The 23,751-nt window shown below is 43.9% G+C and overlaps 1 protein-coding gene across 1 annotated transcript in view; it reads right to left on the reverse strand.

The window, feature by feature from the left end:
• The window catches only part of COL25A1 (collagen type XXV alpha 1 chain), a 425,608-nt gene that overhangs the window by 179,225 nt on the left and 222,632 nt on the right, over positions 1-23,751 (reverse strand). Inside the window, exon 5 of the mRNA XM_066632336.1 lies at positions 5,613-5,630. Within this exon, the coding sequence (XP_066488433.1) occupies positions 5,613-5,630 (18 nt within the window). The remainder of the gene's footprint in view (positions 1-5,612; positions 5,631-23,751) is intronic.

Below are 23,751 nucleotides of genomic sequence, written 5' to 3' on the forward strand. Positions count from 1 at the left end.
CAAAAACGTCACTCAGAACACCCTTCAGATGCAACTGGAGCACAGCTCTGGTCACATTCAGTTGAGCGGGCCAGAGGCTTGCAGGGGTCCAGAGGCTTGCTATTGGCCAGAAAGAGGCTTGTTGTGGGCTGCATCTGGCCCCCGGGCCGGGGTTTGGAGACCCCTGTTCTAGTGGCATCCCACTCGTGTAATAGTCACACCTATGATAACTTCTTGCTGTTAAAGCATGTCACTACAGTGCTATATATTTTTCATCAATACAAAATTATGCTTTGCTAGTGCAGAGGGATTTGGGGAGAAGTATCTTAACCAATAGGCATATGTTTGGGAATCATATTGCACACCTGATCTTTTTTTTTTAAATCTTCATATTTTCATTTGTCAGGTGTTTAGGTTTAATTTTAATTTTACATTATTGAATTGTGTTCATTGATGATTTTTTTTTCAGCACAAGGTATTCACTGCAGCAATCTTTGTTCACAGCTGTTGTATGTTTTATTATACATGTGCAGCCTATTTATCCACGGAATTTTTATCTGCGGATTTGTCTCAGCGCGAATGGGGTGGGGGTACTGAAAGTCACACACACCTTTGCCTCCTTTGCCCTGCGCTGGCTCCATTTCCAGGAAGCCCAAAACACTGCAAAAAGGCTCTGCCTCGCCCAGGCAGGGAATAGTCCTGGAGCCATGGAAGATGCTCCCCTTGTAAAGGAACAGTAACATTCCTGGAGCCCCTGAGCCAGCCGAGGCTGAAGAGGGGGGCGGAAAACCCTGTGTAACCAGAACACGTGCAGCGAGGTGGAGCTCTCTCTCTCTCACTCACACACACGCAGGGGCAGGCGTGGTAGCAACAGAGGGGATTGCTTTAAAAAACCCAGGGAGTGTTTGCCAAATCCCCCCCCCCCCCGAAGATGCAGGCTCTCCTGCTCCAGCAAGCCTTCCCAAGCAAGCCGTGGGAAGCCTTGGAGAGACAGGTGAGGGTGAGCAGAGAGCTGGATTGCAAGTCCCAGAATGCTCCAGGGGCAGAGGAACTTCCATAATGGTGGCCAGGGAGGGCTGCAGGAGCGGCAGTAGCGAAGAGGAGGAGAACCTGCAGCGCTGTTGGGAGGCCACTTGGGACACAGAGGACGAGGCTTCCCAAGCAAGCTCACCATTCCAACTGTGAAAGAAGCAGGACAGCTGGCAATACCTTTTTTGTTAATTGCGCCGAGTCGGAACGGAACTAACGCAGATAAATAGGCTTCACCTGTATTGATTTGTCTAGTTTAATTTCATGTTATCTGTTAACCACCATGGGCAATATATCTGGAAATGAACAGTATATGCTTTTTAAAATAAAAATTTTAATAACTGTGTTTGCATGAATTAGTATCAAATTATTTTGGTGAAGCTAGTCAAATAATTTCATGAGTTCAATCGGACATTCTCAAAGCTCCCATAATTTTTTCAAGGCAAGAATGAAAGAAAAACACTCCTTTGAAGGAGCACAGAAAACTCAAAGAACATAGTGCATCATTTAAAGACTTAGGCCAAAATTCCATACTTCTACATTGCCAGCAGTTTAACAGAAACAGAAGATTCAATGGGAGAGGTCATTGTTTGAAATACAGAGGCCATTTTATTAAACCAAAACACCCTCCCCGCAAAAAGCATCACACACACCACACACACTCTACTACTCTATAAAATTAGATGGTCTTTTATATTGTAATATTGCTTTTCTTTAAAGTAACTGTGGTAAAAAAAAATCAGTTAAAACGAACACAAATGAAAATAGGGGCTGCAGTTCCTGATCTATAGTAGTTATATTTTTTAGTTATGAATGTATGGAAGACACATAGGAAGTGATTCATAAAAATCAAGTCTGGACACAGAAACAGTTGTTGCTTATTAACAGAAGTTTAAAATGTATGTATTCCGACTGTCATCTTGGAACATCACTCTCTTGAGGCTGGTTGGTTCCATCATGACCAAGTACACTGACTTTTCACATGCTCAATAGCTTAAGGTTAGCAAAAAGGGTCAACTGCTAGTCAATTGACAGATCAGATATTGTTGGTTGATGGTCTACTATTTCACTGTCATCAACTATTATCAAATATTCCATGAAGTCAAGAATGCCAGTGCTGACGGCAGCTGCTGTTTTTTAATTTCATTATGATGTTCACAGGACAGGAGTGAAGGCTGTTGCTCCCTAGCCCTTCAGCAGACAAGAGTAATCTTAGCAGCAAAACAAAGCTTAAATTATCTTTTATGCTTTTCAGTTCTAAATAAAGGTAATGACTTAAAAATACTTATCATTATTTAGTTCTGAGCTGTCTGTGACAGATCAGGAGAGGGATCTTGGGGTGGTGGTGGACAGCTTGATGAAAGTGTCGACCCAATGGGCAGCGGCAGGGAAGAAGAAATTTTAGAAATGGGCTACATCAGAATGCCAGATGCAAGGGAGGGCACCAGGATGCAGGTCTCTTGTCTTGTGTGCTCCCTGAGGCATTTGGTGGGTCACTGTGAGATACAGGAAGTTGGACTAGGTGGGCCTATGGCCTGATCCAGTGGGACTGTTCTTATGACAACATTTGACCAATATTTAATGAATCAATTGACCAAATCTTTTTTGTCCATCAAATACCCAATCTTGGTTAGTAGGATAACCTATTAAAGTTGGTAAAGAATGCTGATATAATCATTTGGCACATAATATCATCAAGGCAAGGAAGAAGCAGCTGGAAAACAAAGTTCTAGAGAAGAGCTATTGTAAATCAGTTTAAGGAAAGACGGCTTCCTAGGATTCTACTATCTTTAAGCTGGAAGTAAGCTTTAAATCACTTACTTGAAGGAAGTCCCCTGGCTTAAGACAGGCTATTCTTGAAGCTCTACTGGCACACACAACCATACAATAAAGTTTATGGAGCAATAGAACTGAGCAATATTTGGGATTCCTGTTCCATCTAAATCTTGAACTTTCCAAAAATATTTCTGAGCTTGGAATGGAGCTTTCTGGATATACTTCTCAGGTCTTATTTTTGCTAGTACTCTAGAAAAATGTGTGATTATCACCTTTCTTTGCAGGATTATTATTTATAAAGTTGCCAAACTACTAGGAACTGAACAAAAATTAATCAACTCCTTTCAGAGGCTGTTGATCTAACCAGGAATATTCCTGCAGCTCCTAACAGCACAATATTCCAGGTGCAATAGATAGGAAAGAGTGAGCAAGACAGACAATGACTCAGTTCAAACTTAATTCTGAACAATATTGTCCTAGCCATAGTTAAGAATCCACACTTTTGTTTGTGCTTTTTAAAGTACAACGTATGATGGTTTACAGTTTCTTGCCTGCTTTTGTTGTCCATCTCCTTACAACTCCATTTCATAACTTAGTTCTCATTTCTATGGTATAGCAATCTCTTGGGACACAGCAAAAGCCTAATGATGGTTTATCATTGGTTTGTGAATTCAGATGCATTTGCAAACCACACTTAGCACCAATCTGTTTGGCAGCCCTTCACAAACCACGACATGTCAGCTGACATAGATTGTCATGCAAACCAGGGATGTGCAGTTAGGGGAGGAAGAGCTTCACCTATCCTACTCCAAGCCTCAGACTCACCTGTGATTATGTGCGCTCCACCCACTTTGTGCAATTGGGGTTGTGTAATTGCTGGGGAGTCTCAACTCTCTTCTAACTCATGCTAGTCTCTCCCTGTATAGGGACTTAGCTGTGGCAGAGAAAGCTCAGCTTCCCCAGTGATTGTACATGAGGAAGTTTAGTGACCTGGAAGATTGATGTTAACATCATATTTCTGTGTCACTGAGCTCCATGTGCAGTAACTCCCAAGCATTGGACCTCATCACATGTCACACATATAAACAAGCCATGGTTGTCTGAAAACAGCTACAGAGATGCAAGAAGTAGAAAGCCTTGAAGAAATAACAATGTTGCTATCTCTCCCCCTGCCCCTCTTTTAAGCACTGGCTAGACATACATTCTCTTGTAGAATATGGAAAGTACACTCAATCTCGAAGAATAAACAAGGTGAGTTGCATGGAACTAATGCTGATTAGGGTTAACAGAGGACTGCCAGTTTCAACTTGACAACTAAAGTTCATGGATCATGGATCAGGAGAAGCCCCTTGCCAATTGCAGCTCAGCAGTAACTTAGTCAAAGCTACAAGTCTGGGAAAACCACTTAGAAACTTTATACAAGGTAATTTTCCAGACTTTGCTTTCAGATTTTATCTATTTCACCTTGGTCGCAACCTCACCCTCAATTGCCTAACCTTAATGCCTCCATCAGTGCCACAGCTCCCAAGCTCTGACACTTCTTGGAACTCAGAAAAAAAAAAATTAGCTATGATTTCCAATACCAAGGGAATATCCAAACTTCAGTCTTAACTAAGTACAAAGTACATTTGTCAAAGATGCTTCTTTGCAGAATAGGGGACTCCCTTTTGTGAAAGAGTTGTGGTAAAGAAAAAAAACAACTCTCCATCCATTCTAATTTAAACCAGAGAATAAAAGCATTTTTTACTTATTTGAAATAGGTTAACAAAAAAGCATGAAAAAGCAATGAATGACTGAACTAAGTGTTTGAAATTATTTCAAGATGATTCAATAATAAATAGGTTAATGATAAGTATTAGTAGTGCAATTATTAATTATGTAATAATTCTTAAAAACAAATAAGAATATGGGTTTTTCCAATAGTATTCATAATTAAAAACCTGAAATCAGAGGCCTCAGCAATGTCATTGGTTCTGGACTAACATTTGCCCTCTATGTGAGCGGCGCAACATTACTGAGTCCAATGGAATGCACAAGACTCACTAAGGGCTTGAATGTGTCTACATTTCTCAAAATTTATAGGCTGGTGAGGGAAACTGTGCTAGCCAAAGCCATGTTTCAAGAAAGTTGTTAACATGAGTCAAACCTCATACAAGTAGACTTTTAATTTTATTTTAACAAAAGCCTGATGTGGCTTTGATCACTGTTCCTGCTGTTCCTCAATTGTCCTTTTGCAAAATCCCTAGTAACTTCTCTACAATTTCTCCTCCCAAAACTTTTCTTTTAAATGTCCAGCCAAAGAGGGTTCTCTTTTTTGGATGGATTCACATTTATTTAATTATGCCCCAGGTTGAGCTACTCTTAAGCAAAACAGACATCAGTTTGAGGCATGAATATAATTAATCAAAGTGGTCAATGTTATCCTAAATAACTAAAGGCTTCCTGGATTACAGCAGCGTTATTAGCACGTGATTAATAAGCAGTTAATGCACTCCAACTCCTGAAACACATTTGCTAAGATATTTTATCTTACTTCAAAGTCCTATGGCAAAGTTTCAAGATACAGTTAAGAGACCTGTTTTATTTAGTAGTACATTGTTAAAAGCACCATCTGGCCAAACAGCTGATACAACTCAAACATAAGAGGCCCCATTTGTTCCTCTTGGGAAATATGTGGCCTACTGTGTTGTGCAATGATTAGGTCAGTTGACAGAGAGTGTAAGCCAACCACCAAACCAAATAAAATTTGCAAAATCAATTACATTCCAGGTACAACTTGGTTTATGATGATATTAACAACAACAACAACAACAGAAGATGACACTTACTTGAAGACCAGGTTGACCCTGCAAATGAATAAAAAAGAAGAGTTAAAGGTCTGAACACACTGTTTGCTCCCAAAATCACAGTCATAGTTTTCTAATAGGAAGGCAGTGAATGGTCACAGTTGAATTGCACCCTGTATAAAAAACAACCACAGAATTAGAATTCCCATTAGTGGATTTGTTAGAAGCAACACATCCACAATGAAGATAAGAAATTATTTCAACAAGAAACTTCAGTGACGACAGTTTGACACCTAGTTAGCTGAGTGAAAATTGAAAGCAAACCAAAGGAAGAACAAAGCAATTGTATTATTAAATTGTGCTGGGCACCTTGAGTCCCAGGTGCAGTGTTAGAGATATTCTTTGCTCAAGTGTGCCTGGGGCTGGCAGATGGTGTGCTGGCTAGCTAGCTAGGATGGAGGGCTGGCATACATGTTGAACTAAGCAAGGTCAGGGGATAAGCCAGGACCACTCCAAAAACACATGTCCAAGTAGGGGGGATTTGCTTCATGGGTAACAGCCTATCCTCCATACCTACTTTACCCAGGCTTCGCGAACTGGAGAGGACACTCTGTTCCGGAACCATTCAGAGCGCGACACCATAGTCTTCCGAGACTGAAGGATGCCAACAAACAAGTTGGTGAGGCAGGCTGGCAAGCCCCCTGGCTGGTTAAGCAAGGGCCAGCTCAAGATTTTGCCTGTGCGGGTCAGTACTGGCCAGCTGCCTTGACCCCTTGGGGTTGACTGGGATAGGAAAATGCAGGGCCCAATCCTATCTTATATTCCAGTGCCGGTGCAGCCGTGCCAATATTCCAGTGGCAGTGCAGCCGTGCCAATGGGGCATGCACTGCATCCTGTGCTGGGGAAGCAGTCACAGAAGCCTCCTCAAGATATGGGAACACTTGTTCCCTTACCTTGGGGCTGTGTTGTGGTTGCACCGGTGCTGGAAAGTTGGATAGGATTGGGCCTGCAGTCTCTGACTGGGTGACGCCTAGGGCCAGGATATCACACCTGTGGGCTCTGGGAGACGTAAATGGCTAGTGCCATTTTCCCCAAAGCTCTTAGCAGCCAGCAAAGTCTTGCGTTTCTATTCGTATAATTTTCCATGCTGCAGGTTACTGTTGTTAACTCAAGTAAACGTGCGGGGGGTACAGTGATATGTTGAACAGAGTTTTAGCAATGTGGTGATTGTATATGTAGTCTGCCTGACTTTGTTGTATTGTTGTTTTGTGTGGGTCTTGTCTTGTTTTACCTTGCGAAAGCACCTAATTTCATTGTACTTGTGTATACGGGTACAATGACAAATAAATTTTCTATTCTATTCTATTCTAAAATTACAATCATTCCAAGCCTCTGTCTCATCTCCTTCTTGGGAGGTGCCTGGGTAATGTACATTACTTAGGGCCAAATCCTATCCAACTTTCCAGCCCTGGTGTAGTTGTGCCAATGGGATGTGCGCTGCATCCTGTGGTGGGAGGGTAGTTATGAAGACCTCTACAAGGTAAGAGAACATTTGTTCCCTTGCCTCAGAGCTGCATTGCAGCTGCACCGGTACTGACAAATTGAATAGGATTGGGCCCTTAGGCTGTAATCCTATGCACATTTATCTGGAAGTAACCCTCACTGAGCACAGCAAGGAGTATTTCTGAGTAAACATGAATAGGATTGCACTCTTGGGATTCATTATCAGATGTACAGAATTAGAAGAAAACCAGTCATTCTCAACTATGTAAGGATCCCTACAGCACGCTGCTGTTTTGAATCCAGAATATTCTTGAATTATTATTCTTATTATATTATTATTCTTGAATTAGAAGCTGAACGCTTTCCACATGCGCTGCCTCTGATGCATCCTCGGTATCACCTGGCAGGACAAAGTTCCAAACACAGTCCTGGAACGAGCTGGAATCCCCAGCGTGTATATACACTGCTGAAACAGTGGCTCTGTGTTGGCTTGGTCATGTCGTGAGAATGGGCGATGGTTGGATCCCAAAGGATCTCCTCTATGGAGAACTTGTGCAGGGGAAGCACCCTATGGGTAGACCACAGCTGCGCAACAGAGATATCTGCAAGAGGGATCTGAAAGCCTTAGGAATGAACCTCAACAGATGGGAAACCTTGGCCTCTGAGCGTTCTGCTTGGAGGTAGGCTGTGCAGCATGGCCTTTCCCACTTTGAACAGACACTTTGCCAACAGACTGAGGCAAAGAGGCAAAGAAGGAAGGCCCATAGCCAGGGAGACAGACCAGGGACACACTATACTTGCTCCCAGTGTGGAAGGGATTGTCACTCCCGAATCGGCCTTTTCAGCCACACTATACACTGTACCAGAACCACCATTCAGAGACTGAAGGTTGTCAACAATTCTTGAATTAGTACCATTGTCTTATATTAGACCTCAGAAATCTCTCAGGTAGATTCTAAAACTCAGTTGTAAAAATTCATTACAATTACCAGAGTTTAACAATTTCCTTTGGAGGGAAAAATCTTTCTGAGACTCTGAAAAACGTACTAATTGTTACGTCAAATGTCAGATCTCATTAGTCACTAATTAGGGCTGTGGAAATCTTTACTATTTCTGTGAATATTTCTGTCTCATCAAAAAAGTGACATCACACTTTCAGTACATTTATATGCAAAAAGTGGATTTATATTTTTCCCAATGGAATGATTTTCCAAATGTTTATTTTGCCTGTTAGTTCAGAAGCTAGAATTATTATATATTGTAATGGAACATATCAAATCAAATATAATTTGATTATAAGGCGAGTATAAAAAGAACTTGAGGAGTATATTGCATTAGGACAAACAAGTCATACATCAGATGCAGGAAACCAGTCAGAGAAATGGTTGGATAATAAAGAAGTGAGAAGATTATGAAAGGAGAATAAAGGACTTCAGAAAAGTTGAATCAGTTCTTTACATTTCTCTTCACCTTGAAAAACGGTGGGCTGACACCATTTTTATAGGAATGCACTTGATGAATTGGCAGCCCAGTCCTAACCTGCATTGGAACAGGCTGGCCAAGTGGCCTGCACTGTATTCAGCGCAGGTTAGGAGGAGGCTGCCATGCAGCTTGAAGTAAGGAGATATCTGTCACCCTATCCCAATGCCTCAGCCACCCCTAAGGAGCTACTCAGATTTGTGCCAGCAAAATCAGTGGCACAAATACGAGCAGACCAGCGTAATGCCAGGCTGGCTGGGAGGGGAGTGAGGATTCAGCCTAATTCCCAGAGGCTGATATCACTCCCCCCTCCCCCTGGCTTGGTCTGCCCACTAGCCTGCCCTCCCCCCATCTTCCCCCTGCCCCCATTGATCTGCCTTCCCACCACCTCTCCAACCCACCCACCCCCGGTACTGGGCTGGCCTCATCCAGTGCGAACTTACCCTGCCAGGCCAGGATCTGGCGCACAAGGCTGGCGCACGTCTTTGCACCGGCCCAGCCTCCTCCAGAGTAGTCGCGATCATGCTTTATGGCACGTCCGCAACATTCCCAGGCTGGCATAAGGGACTTGTGCTGGCCTATCTAAAAGGTAGGATTGCACAAGGTTCCCAAAAAATCACACGGTTCTAGCCATAGCAAAAGTCTGTGGCTGAATTATAAGTCTGTAGCCTGAGCCAAGGACTACCAGCAAGGAGTGACCCCTTGACAGGCTGTGAAGCCACTTTGCTCCCTTGCGATGGAAGAGTTTGTCTCGCCCGCTGCGTAGCTCCTCTTAACCATTGTCCCAAGCCTCCAAGTGGGAATCAAGAGGAAAGGGTGGTTTCCCTTGTACTTGGTATTCTTGATGGATTGGTTAAAACAAATCATTCAGTGGAGGCCTGAGGCTTCTCCTGAAACAGTTGAAAAGCAGACTAAGAGTTCAATCCAACTCTCTCCCCCACTGATGCAGCTGTGCCAAAAAGGCATGTGCAGTATCCAGTGTGTGTGTGTGTGGGGGGGGGGGGGGAGATCAGGTGGCTCTAGAGGAGGAAAAAGAACTAGTTCCCCTTACCCCTCTGTAAGCCTCTTGTTCCACAATGGGTCTTCTCGGACCTGTGCCAACTCTGCAGCTGGCACAAGCCTGCAAGCCTGAGGAGAAGAAAGGGGCTTGGGGTTTGAAAAAGAGGGGATACAATCCATTGCTGCCAGATCTACCCACTCCCACCACCTCCCCAACCCCTCAGTTTGTGCGTGCGTGTGGGAGAGAGAAGGAGAGAGAGTTGCTTAACTTTTTAATTGATAGGCTTACACTTAAGGCTGTAGTGAGAATTATAAGAAATGGTGACCACAAGGCGTCAGTCATCAGATGACCCTTTCACCCAGATGACCAAAAATATGGCCACGAAATCATTGAAAACTAGGCGATATCAGGCAAAGGAACATCTAAGTCTGAATCTTGTCCAAGTGCAAAAGGAGCTTAAAGGCCCCACCTGATTCTCCAGCTGTCAGGGTCCGATAAAAAGGACTGGCTGAGAGCTACTGGAGCCTCCCAGAAGCATATACAGCTCTCAGAAGGGGGCGCTTTCCAGATCAGTGGTCCAGAGGAGAACTGAAAAATTATGGTTTTGCAAGACTGTCCAATTTATCTTCATCAGAAAGCACTGCAACTTTGATTGGGTGGTGTCAGAGAAAAGAGGCACTTGCAAGCCTCCAACTGTAAGCTTAAGTCCTCTACCTTTGCAATGAGAGGATAACTATGGGCTTAGAGCCCAATCCTGAGCTTGGTGCTCCGGCTCTATGCTGGAGCGCACTGTCGCAAACATGCCGGCGACTTGCTGGCCAGCGCTGGGCTAGCGCCAGGCGGACACCCGTCCTCCGCTGCTCGGCGGTCTCATGGACAGTTGAGCCGCAGCACGGTAAGTGGGGGTGGAGAGAGGGCGGGGGGGAGGCATGATGGGGAGGCGGGGGCGGAGAGAAGGCAGACGGGACAGGAGGCGTGCCGGGGAGAGGGAGCGGGGAGGCAGGAGGTGGGTCCGGTGGAGCTGAGCTGCACTGGATCCTGTCCATTTGTGTAGGGCTCTGCGCCCTACCTTGACTTTACTGCCAACCTTTTGGTCGGTGGTGAAGTGAGTAGCCCCATTGCAGGGCTGCTTCCCTTACCCGGGAGAAGGGGAGGAAAGTTCCCTTCTCCTGAGGCACCGCCCGCGGCAGGCTGAGGTGCGCAGAATGCGGTGGCAGCCGTTCTCGGCCCCGCTACAGCCGCACACCTCGGGCAGTTCAGGATTGGGCTGCCCATCTGGAAGGCACAGACAACCACTTCCTCAAGCAAATATAGCTGCCATGAGGTATGCTTTTAAGTGGCTCCTGGTCACATGAACTGACCCATTTTTTAAAAGGATTTATTCAAGCTGAGACTCTGCAAAATCTATGGGTCAGACTCACATCTGCTCAGACATTTCTTCAAAAGAGGTCCTACATTATGAACAGAAATGAACAATTATCTTGACCTGTAATGCACATAATTTTCAATAGTGACTCTACAGCCATAATCGAAAAAGGCATCACAGAAATAGGTCCACAAGGCTTCAGATGAACTGTACTTATTTCAAGTTTTTTTTAAAAATCTCATTTTTTCCAAGTAGAACATATTATGTTTCTTCAAGTAGAAAACCTTGTAATTCTTACCCTTATGAAGAATTCCAATGCTCAGATGCATGGGACAACTTCATCATGGTGTCCTATGAAACCCTTGACACCTTTTGTAGATTTCCGCTACACTTATACATTTTACTTTTAGTTTATGTGTTGATGCAATGTGCTTTCTGAATACCTTGGAAGTTCTATTTCATTTCAAAGTTGAAATATCTGTACAATTTGTAAAGTAAGCCTGAATCTTGAAAGTCCAGCTGGGTTCTAACTGAGCACTTCACAGCACCACAAATTGACAATTGTACTTTTTGATTACAGCAAGACAGAGCATAAAGAGCTCTTAGAGCTGTAATATTTCAGCAGGACAAAGTATGGTTTTGCCAAGTTAAACAAGCAAGAATACACAAAGATGCAGATGATTAAAATCTCCAGCAGGAAAAAAATAATCTTTTGTCCTTCAAATCTGATGTTATGGGTGCTATATTATTTAACAGGTGACCAAGAGTAACAGAGTACTCACCCTATTTTATATTTTACTTTAGAGTCTATTTTAAAATTCACTACTACTTATCACCATTTTCCTATATATTATGCTTTCTACATGTCTTTCAAGCTGGATAATTATGCTATATTACATATTCCCAGAGAGACCCAGAAGAAACATATCTGGATTCTCCAAAATTGCTCATAACAGTAGGAAACAGAAGAATTAAAACTACTGTACTTAGAAAATGTTTCTTTTTTCTCAAAACGACAAAACATTTAGACAGAAGACAAAGAAAGATAAATTATGCTATGGCATTTGTTTAAGTGATCAAAAGACATTGCGCTGATAAACAGAATTAGCTATGAAATAATTGTAATGATCAGAGCATGTTCTATGACCAGCTTCTTCTTGTACAAAACTCTACCCTAATTCAGTACACATGATTCTGTATTTCTGTATCCTGCCATGGGCTAATAAATGTAGCCTATGGCAGGATAAAGAATCACTGATATTATAGGGATCCTTGGATTGGTTAGTAACTAAATACATAACAACCTCTGGTATTGCAAATGAAGCCCTACAGTGCTCTTATAAAAGCTGTGAGAAGATTAAGAAATCAATCCTAAGCGACGGCTGCACCAGTGACTGATGCACTGCCCTGACAACCGCTGTCATGCAAGTGGGAAGGACGCAGCGTGGGAGCACTCTTTTGGAATCGCGGAAGAACTGGCGAGGAGGTAGATGTGGTGTCTACAGTGGCCCCTTTAAGGGTAAGGCCTGGGCATCCAGCATAGTGTGCTGCACAGCTGCAGCCACTGGAAGGCAATAGGGCCTTCAGGGATATAAGGAGCACCTGAGGCAGAAAGGGTTGGTGGGTTTTGAAGGAGTGGAGGTAGGAGAGGAGACTGACTTGGCTTATTGAATTTGGAATCTGACTGTGGATTGTGACTGGACTTTGGCTTTGGACTTGGATACCCTGATGCAGGGGTGCTTAATAGGTGGATCGCGATCTACTGGTAGATCGCGAGGCAAAATGAGTAGATCGCGGAGTGCCAACCCCCCCTTCAGGTGCCTCTGGGAGGAAACGCCGGGAGTAAGGCCCATTGTACTCAATGGGGCTTACTCCCAGGTAAGTGTGGCTAGGATTGCAGCCTCACAGCCTAATCCTAGGCATGTCTACTCAGGAGTAAGTCCTGTTATACTCAGTGGGGCTCAAGGTACACCAACATACATTGCACACATAAATGTTATATGTTATGATGGCACGAACATTGTAAAAAAAACTCTGGTAGATCTCCGGGCCTTGCTGGGTTTCAAAGTAGCTCTCGAGCCAAAAAAGTGTGAGCACCCCTGCCCTGATGGATTTGACTGACCTACCTGGAACCTGATCTTGGACTGTAACTTGGCTTATTGGCTCTGGACTGTGATTTGGCAACTCTAATTGATTGGACTGGTTTACTTGGCATCTGTGGACTGGAACTGGACTTTGACTTTTGCTTGCTGCACTTTCACCAGGGGGACTGATCAGCCTTAAGCGGGCATGAGGCCCATTGGATTGGGATTTGGCAGAACAAGCACCGGCCAGTGGGTTGCCCTGATGGGTGGTGCGGAGGCATTTTGGGGTGGGGGGGAGGGCAGGAGAAAGGGAAGCAGCAGGTAGAATTGGAGGGAGGGAGGATGGGCCAGAGGCAGGATTGGTCCTGGGCGGGGGGACAGGGATGGCGGCAGAGTCTGCTGCCCAATTCAATGTCTCCTCCAGAGCCGTTCCACCTGACAAGGGCCTCCTGTGTTCTGAAAAGATCCATTGCTGATTGTGGAGCTTGGCACAGTGTAAGTGAACAAACGTTCACTTACCCTGAGGAGACTCTGGTGGCTGCCCTGGCCCCACAGGATACAGTGGCAGCCATTTCTGTACTGCTGACTACCGTTGGGGCATAGGATTTGGCTGTCCATATGTGACTCTTAACTGAAAGATGGATTTTCAATTTTATTTATTATCAATCATAAATAAATTAGGTACCATCAACCATTTGAGAGGCTGCTCCAAGTGAATTATGTGTTTTAAAAAAGACAAAGGCACTTGAATCAAGTAAAGTTAATAAGATTCCAATAATATTGTCTCTATGTTACAAATGGAAATAAGTACAGAATTTTGCAAAAATGGTCAGGAAAGGAAGAAAAGAGAAATGTTGCTGGAAATGGCCCACATTGGGGGATGAAAATCACCTACCCACTTTCCAGCCACACCAATTGGACCCTAGGATAATCAAAAGCCAAAACAACATGAAACAGTTAAATCAAATAAATGCTGATGTCAGGGCAAATACAAACTTGAGGAATAGTTTAAGTTACTACTAAGTGAATGTCAGCAGTTAGGTGTAATGCCCTCTGGGCATTTCCCCTCACTAAAGGCGAGAGAAAGAAACAGCAGGAGAAGCAGATATAGAAAGGTAGTAATCGGAACAGGATGGTGGAAAGCCACCAGGCAATTGGTTGTGTTTGACAAGAAGTAGTTCATGAAAGATTGGCTAGACTAGCCAGCTACAAATGAATATTGCAACATAATATATGAAATAATGCATCTGGAATTTGTATTTTCTTTTTGAACAATTAGAGAGCACCATGAGGTAAGCGATTTACTGTAAGGCTGTTATTGCAATTATGGCTTCAAGAACATAGCTAAAGTGCAAACGCTTGTCTCTAAAATCTTGGATAAAATTCAGTTTTCATTCAGCCCAAGTTATAAAAATGACTTCTGTTATGAAATAAGCACTGTCCAATAGTTACTCCTTTCGGTGTCCAAAGAACTTAAATATTCCTCCATACTTTGAAAAGAGGAAAACACCTGTTAATCATTCTCATTTTAACAGCGACTATTGTGCCAGTGATTATTGTATTATGGTTAATAGTGATTAATTACTTAGTACTACACAACAGACAGAGACTAAGTTTAGACAGAAGGGTATTCATTCAGAGTCATTTATGTTAATGAAATTACATCCGATTTATAGTGGTGCAGTTCGGAATCTTATCTTATGTTTAACATATGTTCTTACAGTTTCCTGTTATCCATCACCCAGAATGAGAGCTGGAATTACCAAATCATTCAAAGAACAAATGATGTGAACAGTGTTGGTAAAAGTGAATCTGGATTCACTGTAAATAATGAACTGGATTTTAAATCTAAAGCAGTCTAGGATTTGACAGCCCAATCTTGAGCTGCCCGTTGTGATGGGAGTTCTGCGGCACTGAAATGGCACTGCCACAGCATTCTGCATGCAACAGGGCAGCCACTGGTGGCTCCTCAGGGAAAGGGGACTTGCCCTTGCTCAGGGTAAAGCAAGTAGCCCCACAATGGGGCTACTTGATTCTGTGGCAACCCTTGGGCTGCCACAGAATCAAGAGCCTCCACGTCAGAGCCACGACCCAACACGGAGGTACTGGATGCTGAGGAGCAGGGCTCTTCCAGTCCCACCTGCTGCCCCACTCCCTCCCCTGGCATGTCTCCTCCCCATCCTCCCCCTGCCCCAGAACACCTCCTCCTCACCTCCCCCATGCCCCCACCTACCTTTCTGCCACCTGACAGTTCAAGCAGCCATAGAGTAACAAATGGAGCTAGCCAAGAAAAAGTCTGTTACTTCTGTGCAGGTGAACAGGACTCCTGTACCTTTACTGGTATTGTGCACTCACAGCCTGCAGCTCTCCCCGACTCCTGCCTGTTGCTGCCCCGTCTGCAGCAGCCCACTCCAGAGTGAGACGGCAGAGAGGATGGCGCTGGGAGCTGCAAGGGCAGGGAAAGAGTGAGGCGCACATGCTGCCGTCTGCAGAGCACCAATTTCGGACAAATTGGAAGCAGTGGTGGGTGGGAGCTTCTTCCAAAGTGACCCAATTCCAGGCCAACTGGAAGCAGAGGTGGCCGGGAGGGCAGCACAGGGCCATCACTATGTGCAGGGATGAAAATGCCCCAATTGCCCAAAAGCCAGCCCTGCATAGAATTGCATGTCAATTGTGCTGCTTTACTGTATATTTAATTACAGCAGGGGTGGTCCCAAAGGCCCTTTATCGACATGGGCCTTCGATAAAGGGCCTACACTGATGTCCAGCCAAGAGTCTGCTGCTGTACCTACTCCTTCACTACATGGGAGGAGGTCCATCATGGGGGTGACATGCTGTCCTCCAGCACTGGGTGATACAAGCCCTAGTGATGCCACTGCCTTTAACAAAATGATTTTTCTGCTGGCCATAATATGCTTTTCAACTGTTGACTATCTTGATGGTGTAGATATATGCTAGTGGTTTGGATTATAAGGAGTGCCAGTGGAAGGAAGCTTATTCAAACAACTTCACCATCCCTTCCTCAGCATGGCAGCTCCCTTCATCACTCCCAAATCAGTTCATGATGGACAAAGGACTCTCTAGAAGAGGAGGATATGGGCCATGGGGGGATGGAAGGAAAAGGGGATCAGCAAATATTGTTTTACTCTTGGGCAAACAGAAGCATCTTCCAGTTACATAAGGGCAGATTATGATTCCACCCTGTGTCCTGAATGTATCATTTTGGGGTCATGTAATTCTGTTATTTATATTTTTTTGCTGCCTTCTAAATAGTACTTGTTTTACTTGTTTTCAAATAAAGGACTGTATTCCATTCATTTCTGAAACATCCACAACTTTGACTCAGGATTGCCTCTTTCTCAGGGTTCTGAAAAATCCTAAAATATTTACTGTGTATGTCCTAAAGGACTCTCACTCACCGGAGACACTTGCCCGTAAGACAGATAAGTCGAGGGCAGGTTTTGAGCCAACAATCATGGAATTTTCTATGACCCTCAGGGAAGTCGGGGGTTAAACTTAGGAGGGTGTCTGACTGTAGTTTTGTCTGATTTTACCTAATCAGGACTAAGTTTACTAAGGACTAAGTTTACTAAGAAGTTTACTAAGTTTACTAAGAGAGGACTAAGTTTACTAAGAACTGTAGTCTCTAATTTATTAAAAACAAAGTAAAAGATCAAAAGACACATTTTTATTCTTTTTTAAATTCTGGTCTTCACCACCTTTTTGTAAACACTATCAGAGTAAGTGCACTGTAAACTACATACCAGTAAAACAGTGGTTCCCAACCTGTTATTCATGTACAGGGACACTCAACAGGACCTTTAGGGGTAACTGAAAAAGAATGAGATAATGGCAGAAAAAGGCAGGTCGTGCTCCAGAATGCCTTGCAAGGACCAGCAAGGCAGGAAGGGAAGTAGCTAGTTGACTGTGAAAACCCCACCAACAGCTAGTTTTTGGTCATCAATTCATCTATGACCAGTGATTGAAAACCAGCACAGTAAAAAACCTGAAACATAATATGAAAAGTGATCAATCACCCAGAATTTCTCAGCACACTTATGGTGCAAAACAGTGCAAAGGCAGTTCTTCAAACAGATGAAAACAGAAAATATGTGAAGAATACATGAAGTCTGGGCTTTCATATGGAGGAGATGAGGGCTTGTATTATTACATACATTTTGCTAATATGAAGGGTACAATTTATGGAAATGGGCTGCCAAGGGATATTCAAGTGAAAAGGGTTGGGAACCACTGCAGGAGAACCATGAATCAAAAACACCTTTAAGGTGTCTGGTGTGTTAAGCCAGAAGCTCTACATACAACATACAACCCATAACACATAACTGAGAGTGAGCAATTCAATTCACAGCAGAGAGATGAGATATTTGCAACCCTTTTTACTCAGAAGCAGACCCCCTGCTTTCCATGGGTGTTATTCTTAAGTAAGGGTGCACTGAATTGTAGCCTGGGAAGGAAGGTCCCATCCTGGTGTTTCAACAAACAGACCTGCTTTGCAAGCATTTGCCAAGCAGAACCAGGCTGCAGCAGAAGGAAGGAGAATAAAAGGTTAACTTTGGCTGGAATGTCCCTGGAAAGTAACTAGAGCAACTAAGGAGGTGCCTGCCTCCTTAGAGAAAGGAAACTGTTCAGGGTTGAAAGTCTCTGCCCTCTGATTGACCCGGAGATCAGGGGAAGTGAGAAATGGAGCTTGATTTCTTGGCAAAAATTTTACATACTATATGTGAGTATCTACGGTAATTTCATTAAAATTATGCAGAGCAAGGCATTTGCAGGGTTTTCACCACATACTGAAATGTCATTGTTTTGTAAAACAGCTTTTGAGACAGTTGTTTAAATACTGCTACAAAATGTTCCAGATATTTTAATTTTTAAAAAATAGAAACATAAAAGTGCAAATGTGATGATCAGATTTCATGGCTGGAAGAAATCTCAAGATAACTGAAGGCCCAATCCTATCCGACTTTCCAGCACCGGGGCAGCCGCAATGCAGCCCCAAGGTAAGGGAACAAATGTTCCCATATCCCGAGGAGGCTTCCAAAACTGCCTCCCCAACACAAGAAGCAGTGCATATCATAGGCACTGGAAAACTGGATAGGATTGGGCCCTGAGTTATTTATATAACATTATTTATGTTTCATATTGGCAGGACTCATAAAGAAAGAACAGCTTTCTTTTTATATCACTTAAAAAAATATACAAGGAATACAACATTTTCAAGTGTATTCAAATTAGTTCTCCATTAGACCAGTCTGTTTATAAAGTTTCTTTACCATAACTCAGTTCTACATGTATATATTCCTACAGTAAATAATGGAAAAATAATGGTCTTTTTTTTGGGTGGATATTACGTTAACACCCCTGGATAATTACATCCACAGATTTGCAGTCACAATTGGGGCTGGATTTCAAAACAGCTCCCAAGTTCACAGAATAATTCTGACAACCTGCCCAAGGTTGATACAAAGGAAGCTACTGTGCTCCAAGCACTTCTGGAAAATCTGACCTTGGCTATACTCTTTTGAAAACATGTCTCTACGTTCAGATGTCGAATGCTTGAAAATCAAGACCTGCAGGGATTTTGAAAATCTGTGCCATGCAGACTAAAACAATAATTAAACATTGGCTGCCATGTTAAACATATTGACAATGAAGTACGGTATATTCCATCAAAAGCAGAAATACAATGAATGTGTTTAGAATTAGGCTGCTTATACCAGACAAGAACTGTGTGAGCAGAAAAAGAGACGTGGGAAGAGTTCTTGGAAGGAAACTAGACTTATTTCTATGAAATGCTGTATAAATATTTGCTAGCTAATCCTCACAACTGTGGCAAGGTCCATTAGGCAGAGGGGGGGGCTTTTAAAGTCTCCCCCTGGAGCAGGATTAGCCAGTGACTGAGGCTGCAATTCTATACAAACTTTCCTGGGAGTCTCATTAAACATACTGGCACTTGCTTCTGAGTAGATATGCATAGGACTGGGCTGTAAATCTAACAATCTAACAAATCAAACTGTGTAGACTAAAATGTTTTTATCACCTGTATGATGAATGAGTAGCAAAAGACTGATTTCCTCATCTTGTCAAAAGAAAATTCAGCCCTGAGTGAAATTCCCTCCGAGGCCATCAGTTGCTTCTTTTATAATTATGTTTCACACACCTGTCCAGCTGCCTTCTTTGCCTCAATCTTTTTGCCAGCAAGGACAGGTGATGCATCTTTGGAAGGGTGAGGAGGGAAAGATGATATATCAGTTTGGAGGAACTTTCAGACCCCCGACCCCCCCCCCCCCGAATAACCTTCCTTCCCAGAAACTCTGTAGAGGAATATCACTGCTTTCCCTTGCTTTAGTGAACCATCACTTCCTTTGTGACTTGAGAACCTGTTCTACCAATCCTGCCCCCTTCATTTCAGACTAACAGCCCAATCCTAACCTGCCCTGCAGCAAGCCGGCCGGTGAGCAACCAAGACAGGGTTGGGGCTGAAAGTGGCTTAGCCCTGCTTGCTGTTACCCTGGGTAAAGCGGCAGCAGCCCCAATGGGGCTACTTGGATCCGCGCCACCCCCGGTCCAAGTAGCCCCAAAATGACTGAGAATGGGGTTAGGAACCAGCATAAGTGCTGGATTCTGGCCCCGCCCCTGGCTTCCCCACCACTTGTCCATCGGCCTGCCTGCCACCCACCCTTCCCCTGCCCAAAACATCTCCCTCCTGCCTTATCCATGCCTCCCTGACCCCAGCTTGGCCAGCACAGACTCACCATTTGCCTCGGCTAAGCAGGTCCCTCATTGTCCTACGGAGGCCGGGGCACATTCGTGTGCCAGCCTCCTTCCTCTCCCACTGGTGTGAAAGTGCTTTACGGCACTTTCATGACACTGGTGGGCCAGCGCAAGGGACTTGCACCAGCCCAGGGCTTTCAGGATTGCGCCCTAAGCGCTTTATTAATAATCATCATATTGTCCACTTAAAGCCTAATCCTAACTGACAGGGCTAATGCAGCTGCAATGCATCCCTGAGGTTGTTATCAAGAAGCCGACTCAAGAATGTTTGAGGCCTTTCAAAGACAAGAATAACTAGCACATCCATTATGTCCACTGTTTTGTGGGCATTACCTTGAGACTGCAATCCTACCCACACTCCCCTGGGACTATCAAGTCCCATTGAACCCAACAAGGCTTACTTTTGAGTACACATGCATAGAACTGACGATAATACATATACATATTCTAATTTTCTTTAACACCTTTCTCATTTGCCGGATGGCAGATAAACACATTCCATGAACATTTACTTAACTGGTAAATTGAGAGCCACCCATTAGTATCATAGTTTTTCTTTTTTCTTTTTAATCATATACTATAGCATGTTGTGCTATTTCACCTTCTACTCAAATATACATACAATAAACTTTTGTTTCTAGATGTTTACAGTCTGGAAAGCTTGAAGAAATTAATCCCTAATATTTATAAATGTTAATGATAGTTCTCATCTTGCTCCCAGTGAAATTGGACTAACTCAGGTCTTTTCAAACTGGGGCATCGTAATGCCCCAACCTGTGGGCCCTGGCCCCTGCCCCCTTAAGGGGCGGGGCAGCCTGGAGGCAGGATCGCGCCGCTCAGGGGGGCTGCAGGGGTTTAGGTACATGCACAGGCCTCTACAATGGGCTTTCAAGGCTGACCTACCCCCTCCCCTTCCTGAGCCACACCCTGGATCAAATTTCCCCAATACTGGGGTGCCAAAACTCACCACTGGCCATAGCTCCTGGAGCTTTTGCGGAGGCAGAGCAGATCGCTCCACTCTCCCTTTTCCTGACCTGGGGCGCCTTGCAGGCGCTTGCACAGAGCTCCCTGCACACAGGGATGGCTGCTGCAGGGACTGGTGAGCGCATCCCAGTCCCTGCAGCCTCCAGAGCGACGCGATCCTGGGGATCCTGTCGCTGCCTTCCCCCTGCCCCTGCCACCTCCCCTCTGCCCCTGCAAAGACTTATTGCGGGTTTCAAACTCCCAGAGAGTTTGAAAACCGCAGCTTTATCTCCTTAAAAACCACATGAAAATTCAACTGGTAAAGCTTTTACCAATATGCCATCTCCACTGCCAAAAAAAGTTCGATTGTTGAATTTTTGCCTAATGAGGCTCTTTTAGGAGAATTGTCAGAAGTCCTCATCTTTGCCCAGTCCTCCTTCAGTTCTATGGCTAACAGCTCTTTATCCTGTCTCCTCTATCCAGCAACCAAACCAGCATTTTCATTTCTTCATTCAGTTCAACAGGTCTATTTTAGGACAAATGGTTGAGGCATTTTTAACATTAAAAACATTAAATCAATTTGAGGGGAAAAAACCTTCTATACTGAACTGTGAGAACTTAAAGCTTTTTAATATAGTTGCAATTCTCACTGAATGTGTTAACAACGGATTACAAAAAAAATTTGCTAATAAATAGGCTAATATTAAAATACCTATTGAAAATAACTTTTATGTGTTAAATAGCACTTTGCAAATTATTCATTTTAGATTCGAACAAGCTGAAAGATTAACCATTTCTTGTCATCTTCCCTCTGCTAGTGTACAAGTCACTCTGTTGCCCTTCATCATAAAAAAATTAGAAATAAAAGATCTCCATTTCTTCTTCTTGTCTAGGTTAATTATATGTTAGGCAAGAGTGGCTTTAAATTAGGTGCTTCTATGTGATTTCCCCAGCAGTCTGATGAGATTTCTTTGTTCCAAAAGCTGTTGAAATTTAGGTAGCCTCTGAATTTGTTCCAGCTCTCCTCCTTCTCATTCAAAAGCAGTACTCTTCTATACATGGTAAATCATTTCTATTAATGAAACAATAAACAAAATTCTGCTTCTTTTCAATGAATCTAACTGGAATGTTGTTAAAACCAACAATGGGAACAAACTATTTGTCAGCTTGTTTGCTGAACCTTGGCAGGGATGGAGTACTTCAGTAGCAATTCATCTGGCTGACAACCACAATACCACCAACTGGAGTAGAGTGCCCAATGGGGAAGGGAAGCAACACAGAATATTCTTACCCCAGGTACAATCACATGAAGGCAGCATAGCAGACAATAACTGTGACTATGGCAAGCACTATCTATTACTTTCTCTTACCTCGGGGCTACATTGCAGCTGTATCAATGCTGGATAGGATTGGGCCTTGAATGCATAAAAAGACTGTAAACCAGATACAGATCAGATTCCTCACAGCTGAACAGTTCCTTTAACCTAAAGCCTGTTGCTCCAGCGCTGCGCTGAAGGATAAAGAGATCCGATGTAAAGTATACAAAGACAGACGGTTGACTGTCAACAGGTGGCTGTCTTGTGAACTTGTGACTGTCCATGCTTCAAGCTGACAGGTAACTCAGGGGCAAATTCTATACAGTGCTCACCGGCTCACTGCTGGCGCGCACTGTTGCAAATGTGCCGTAAGGCACATTTGTGGGCCCTAGCACCAGTGATCTGCTGGTGCTAGCCCAGCGCTGGCTGGTGCTGAGCTAACTCCAATGGAGCGCTAGAGCTCCATCACTCAGCAGTTGTGTGGACTGCCAAGCAGTGGAGAGGTAGGTGGAGAGAGGTAGGCAGGGGGAAGGTAGGCAGAGAGCAGGAAGAGGGCGGGGAGGAGGCATGCCAGGGGGAGGGAGAAGAGCATGAGGGAGGCGGGACCAGTGGAGCAAAGCTCCACCAGATTCTGAGTCTCTGTTTCAGGCCATTGGCCCGACACGGAGGCTTAAAATTCTATGCTGATCCTTGAGTTGACATAGAATTGAATAGCCCCATTGCAGGGCTACTCAGCTTACCCAGGGGAAAGGGATGAAAGTCTCCTTCACCCAAGGAGCTGCCAGCGCTGCTTGCAACACATGCAGGATGCAGCGACAGTCATTTTCACAGTGCAGGATTGGGCTGCCTGCTATCTTAAGCTAAACTAGACAGGACAAGGCAGTTGAGTGTATTTTATTCATCTGCCTCCTTCATGTGTAAAGTGAGGGTGGGGAGGGCTACTGTCTACACAGAAGTGAGCACAAGAGGAAAGGGAGCATCGGACCTCACTACACTTTGCTGTTTAACATTTTTTTTCCTTGTCCATTTCAGGCATCAAAGCTGGATTGGGAACAAACAGCTTAAAGAAGCAGATTGAGGTAGAGTAGGGGAGAGGATTTCACTTCCTCCAACAGCTTCCTTTTCTTGTAGACCACAGACCTTCCAGACCTTTGTTACACGTGATTGGAGCAGGTAGGTGCATGGCTAACCTGTTGAGTGTATTCCTGCCCTTAGGTGGGCCCTTCCAGCAAAGCTGGATGGTGGCAGCAGGAGGAGAAATCAGTTCATGCCCATACACACATTGGCACATGCATGGAGGAAATGGTGATGGAAAATGGTTGAGGAAACATGTCAGAAAAATTAAAAAATTAAAAACAAGACAGGACAATGTTGTTCTCTCTGTCTTCCGTATAGAAACTTTGATGAATAAGGTTCAAGCCACATGTCACTTTCAGCACATAGTCGGAGCCCCCTGTGCTTTTTTGAAACAAAAACATTTGTGGAGTGGGGGCAATGAGGGGGAAAAAAATTAACGTTCCTCCCAGATTGCAATCCCAATCCAGACTGGCCACCTATACATGCAACTTTCGTCTTAAAAGGCCCAAACCACACCTTTAATGTGTCATTTGACCCCAAAGATCAAGCATATTGACTGTGTTTATGAATGAATGAGCTAACTTGCAGATGATTTTAAAGA

The sequence above is a fragment of the Tiliqua scincoides genome, chromosome 6, assembly GCF_035046505.1.
Source record: "Tiliqua scincoides isolate rTilSci1 chromosome 6, rTilSci1.hap2, whole genome shotgun sequence".
NCBI classification, from domain to species: Eukaryota; Metazoa; Chordata; class Lepidosauria; order Squamata; family Scincidae; genus Tiliqua; species Tiliqua scincoides.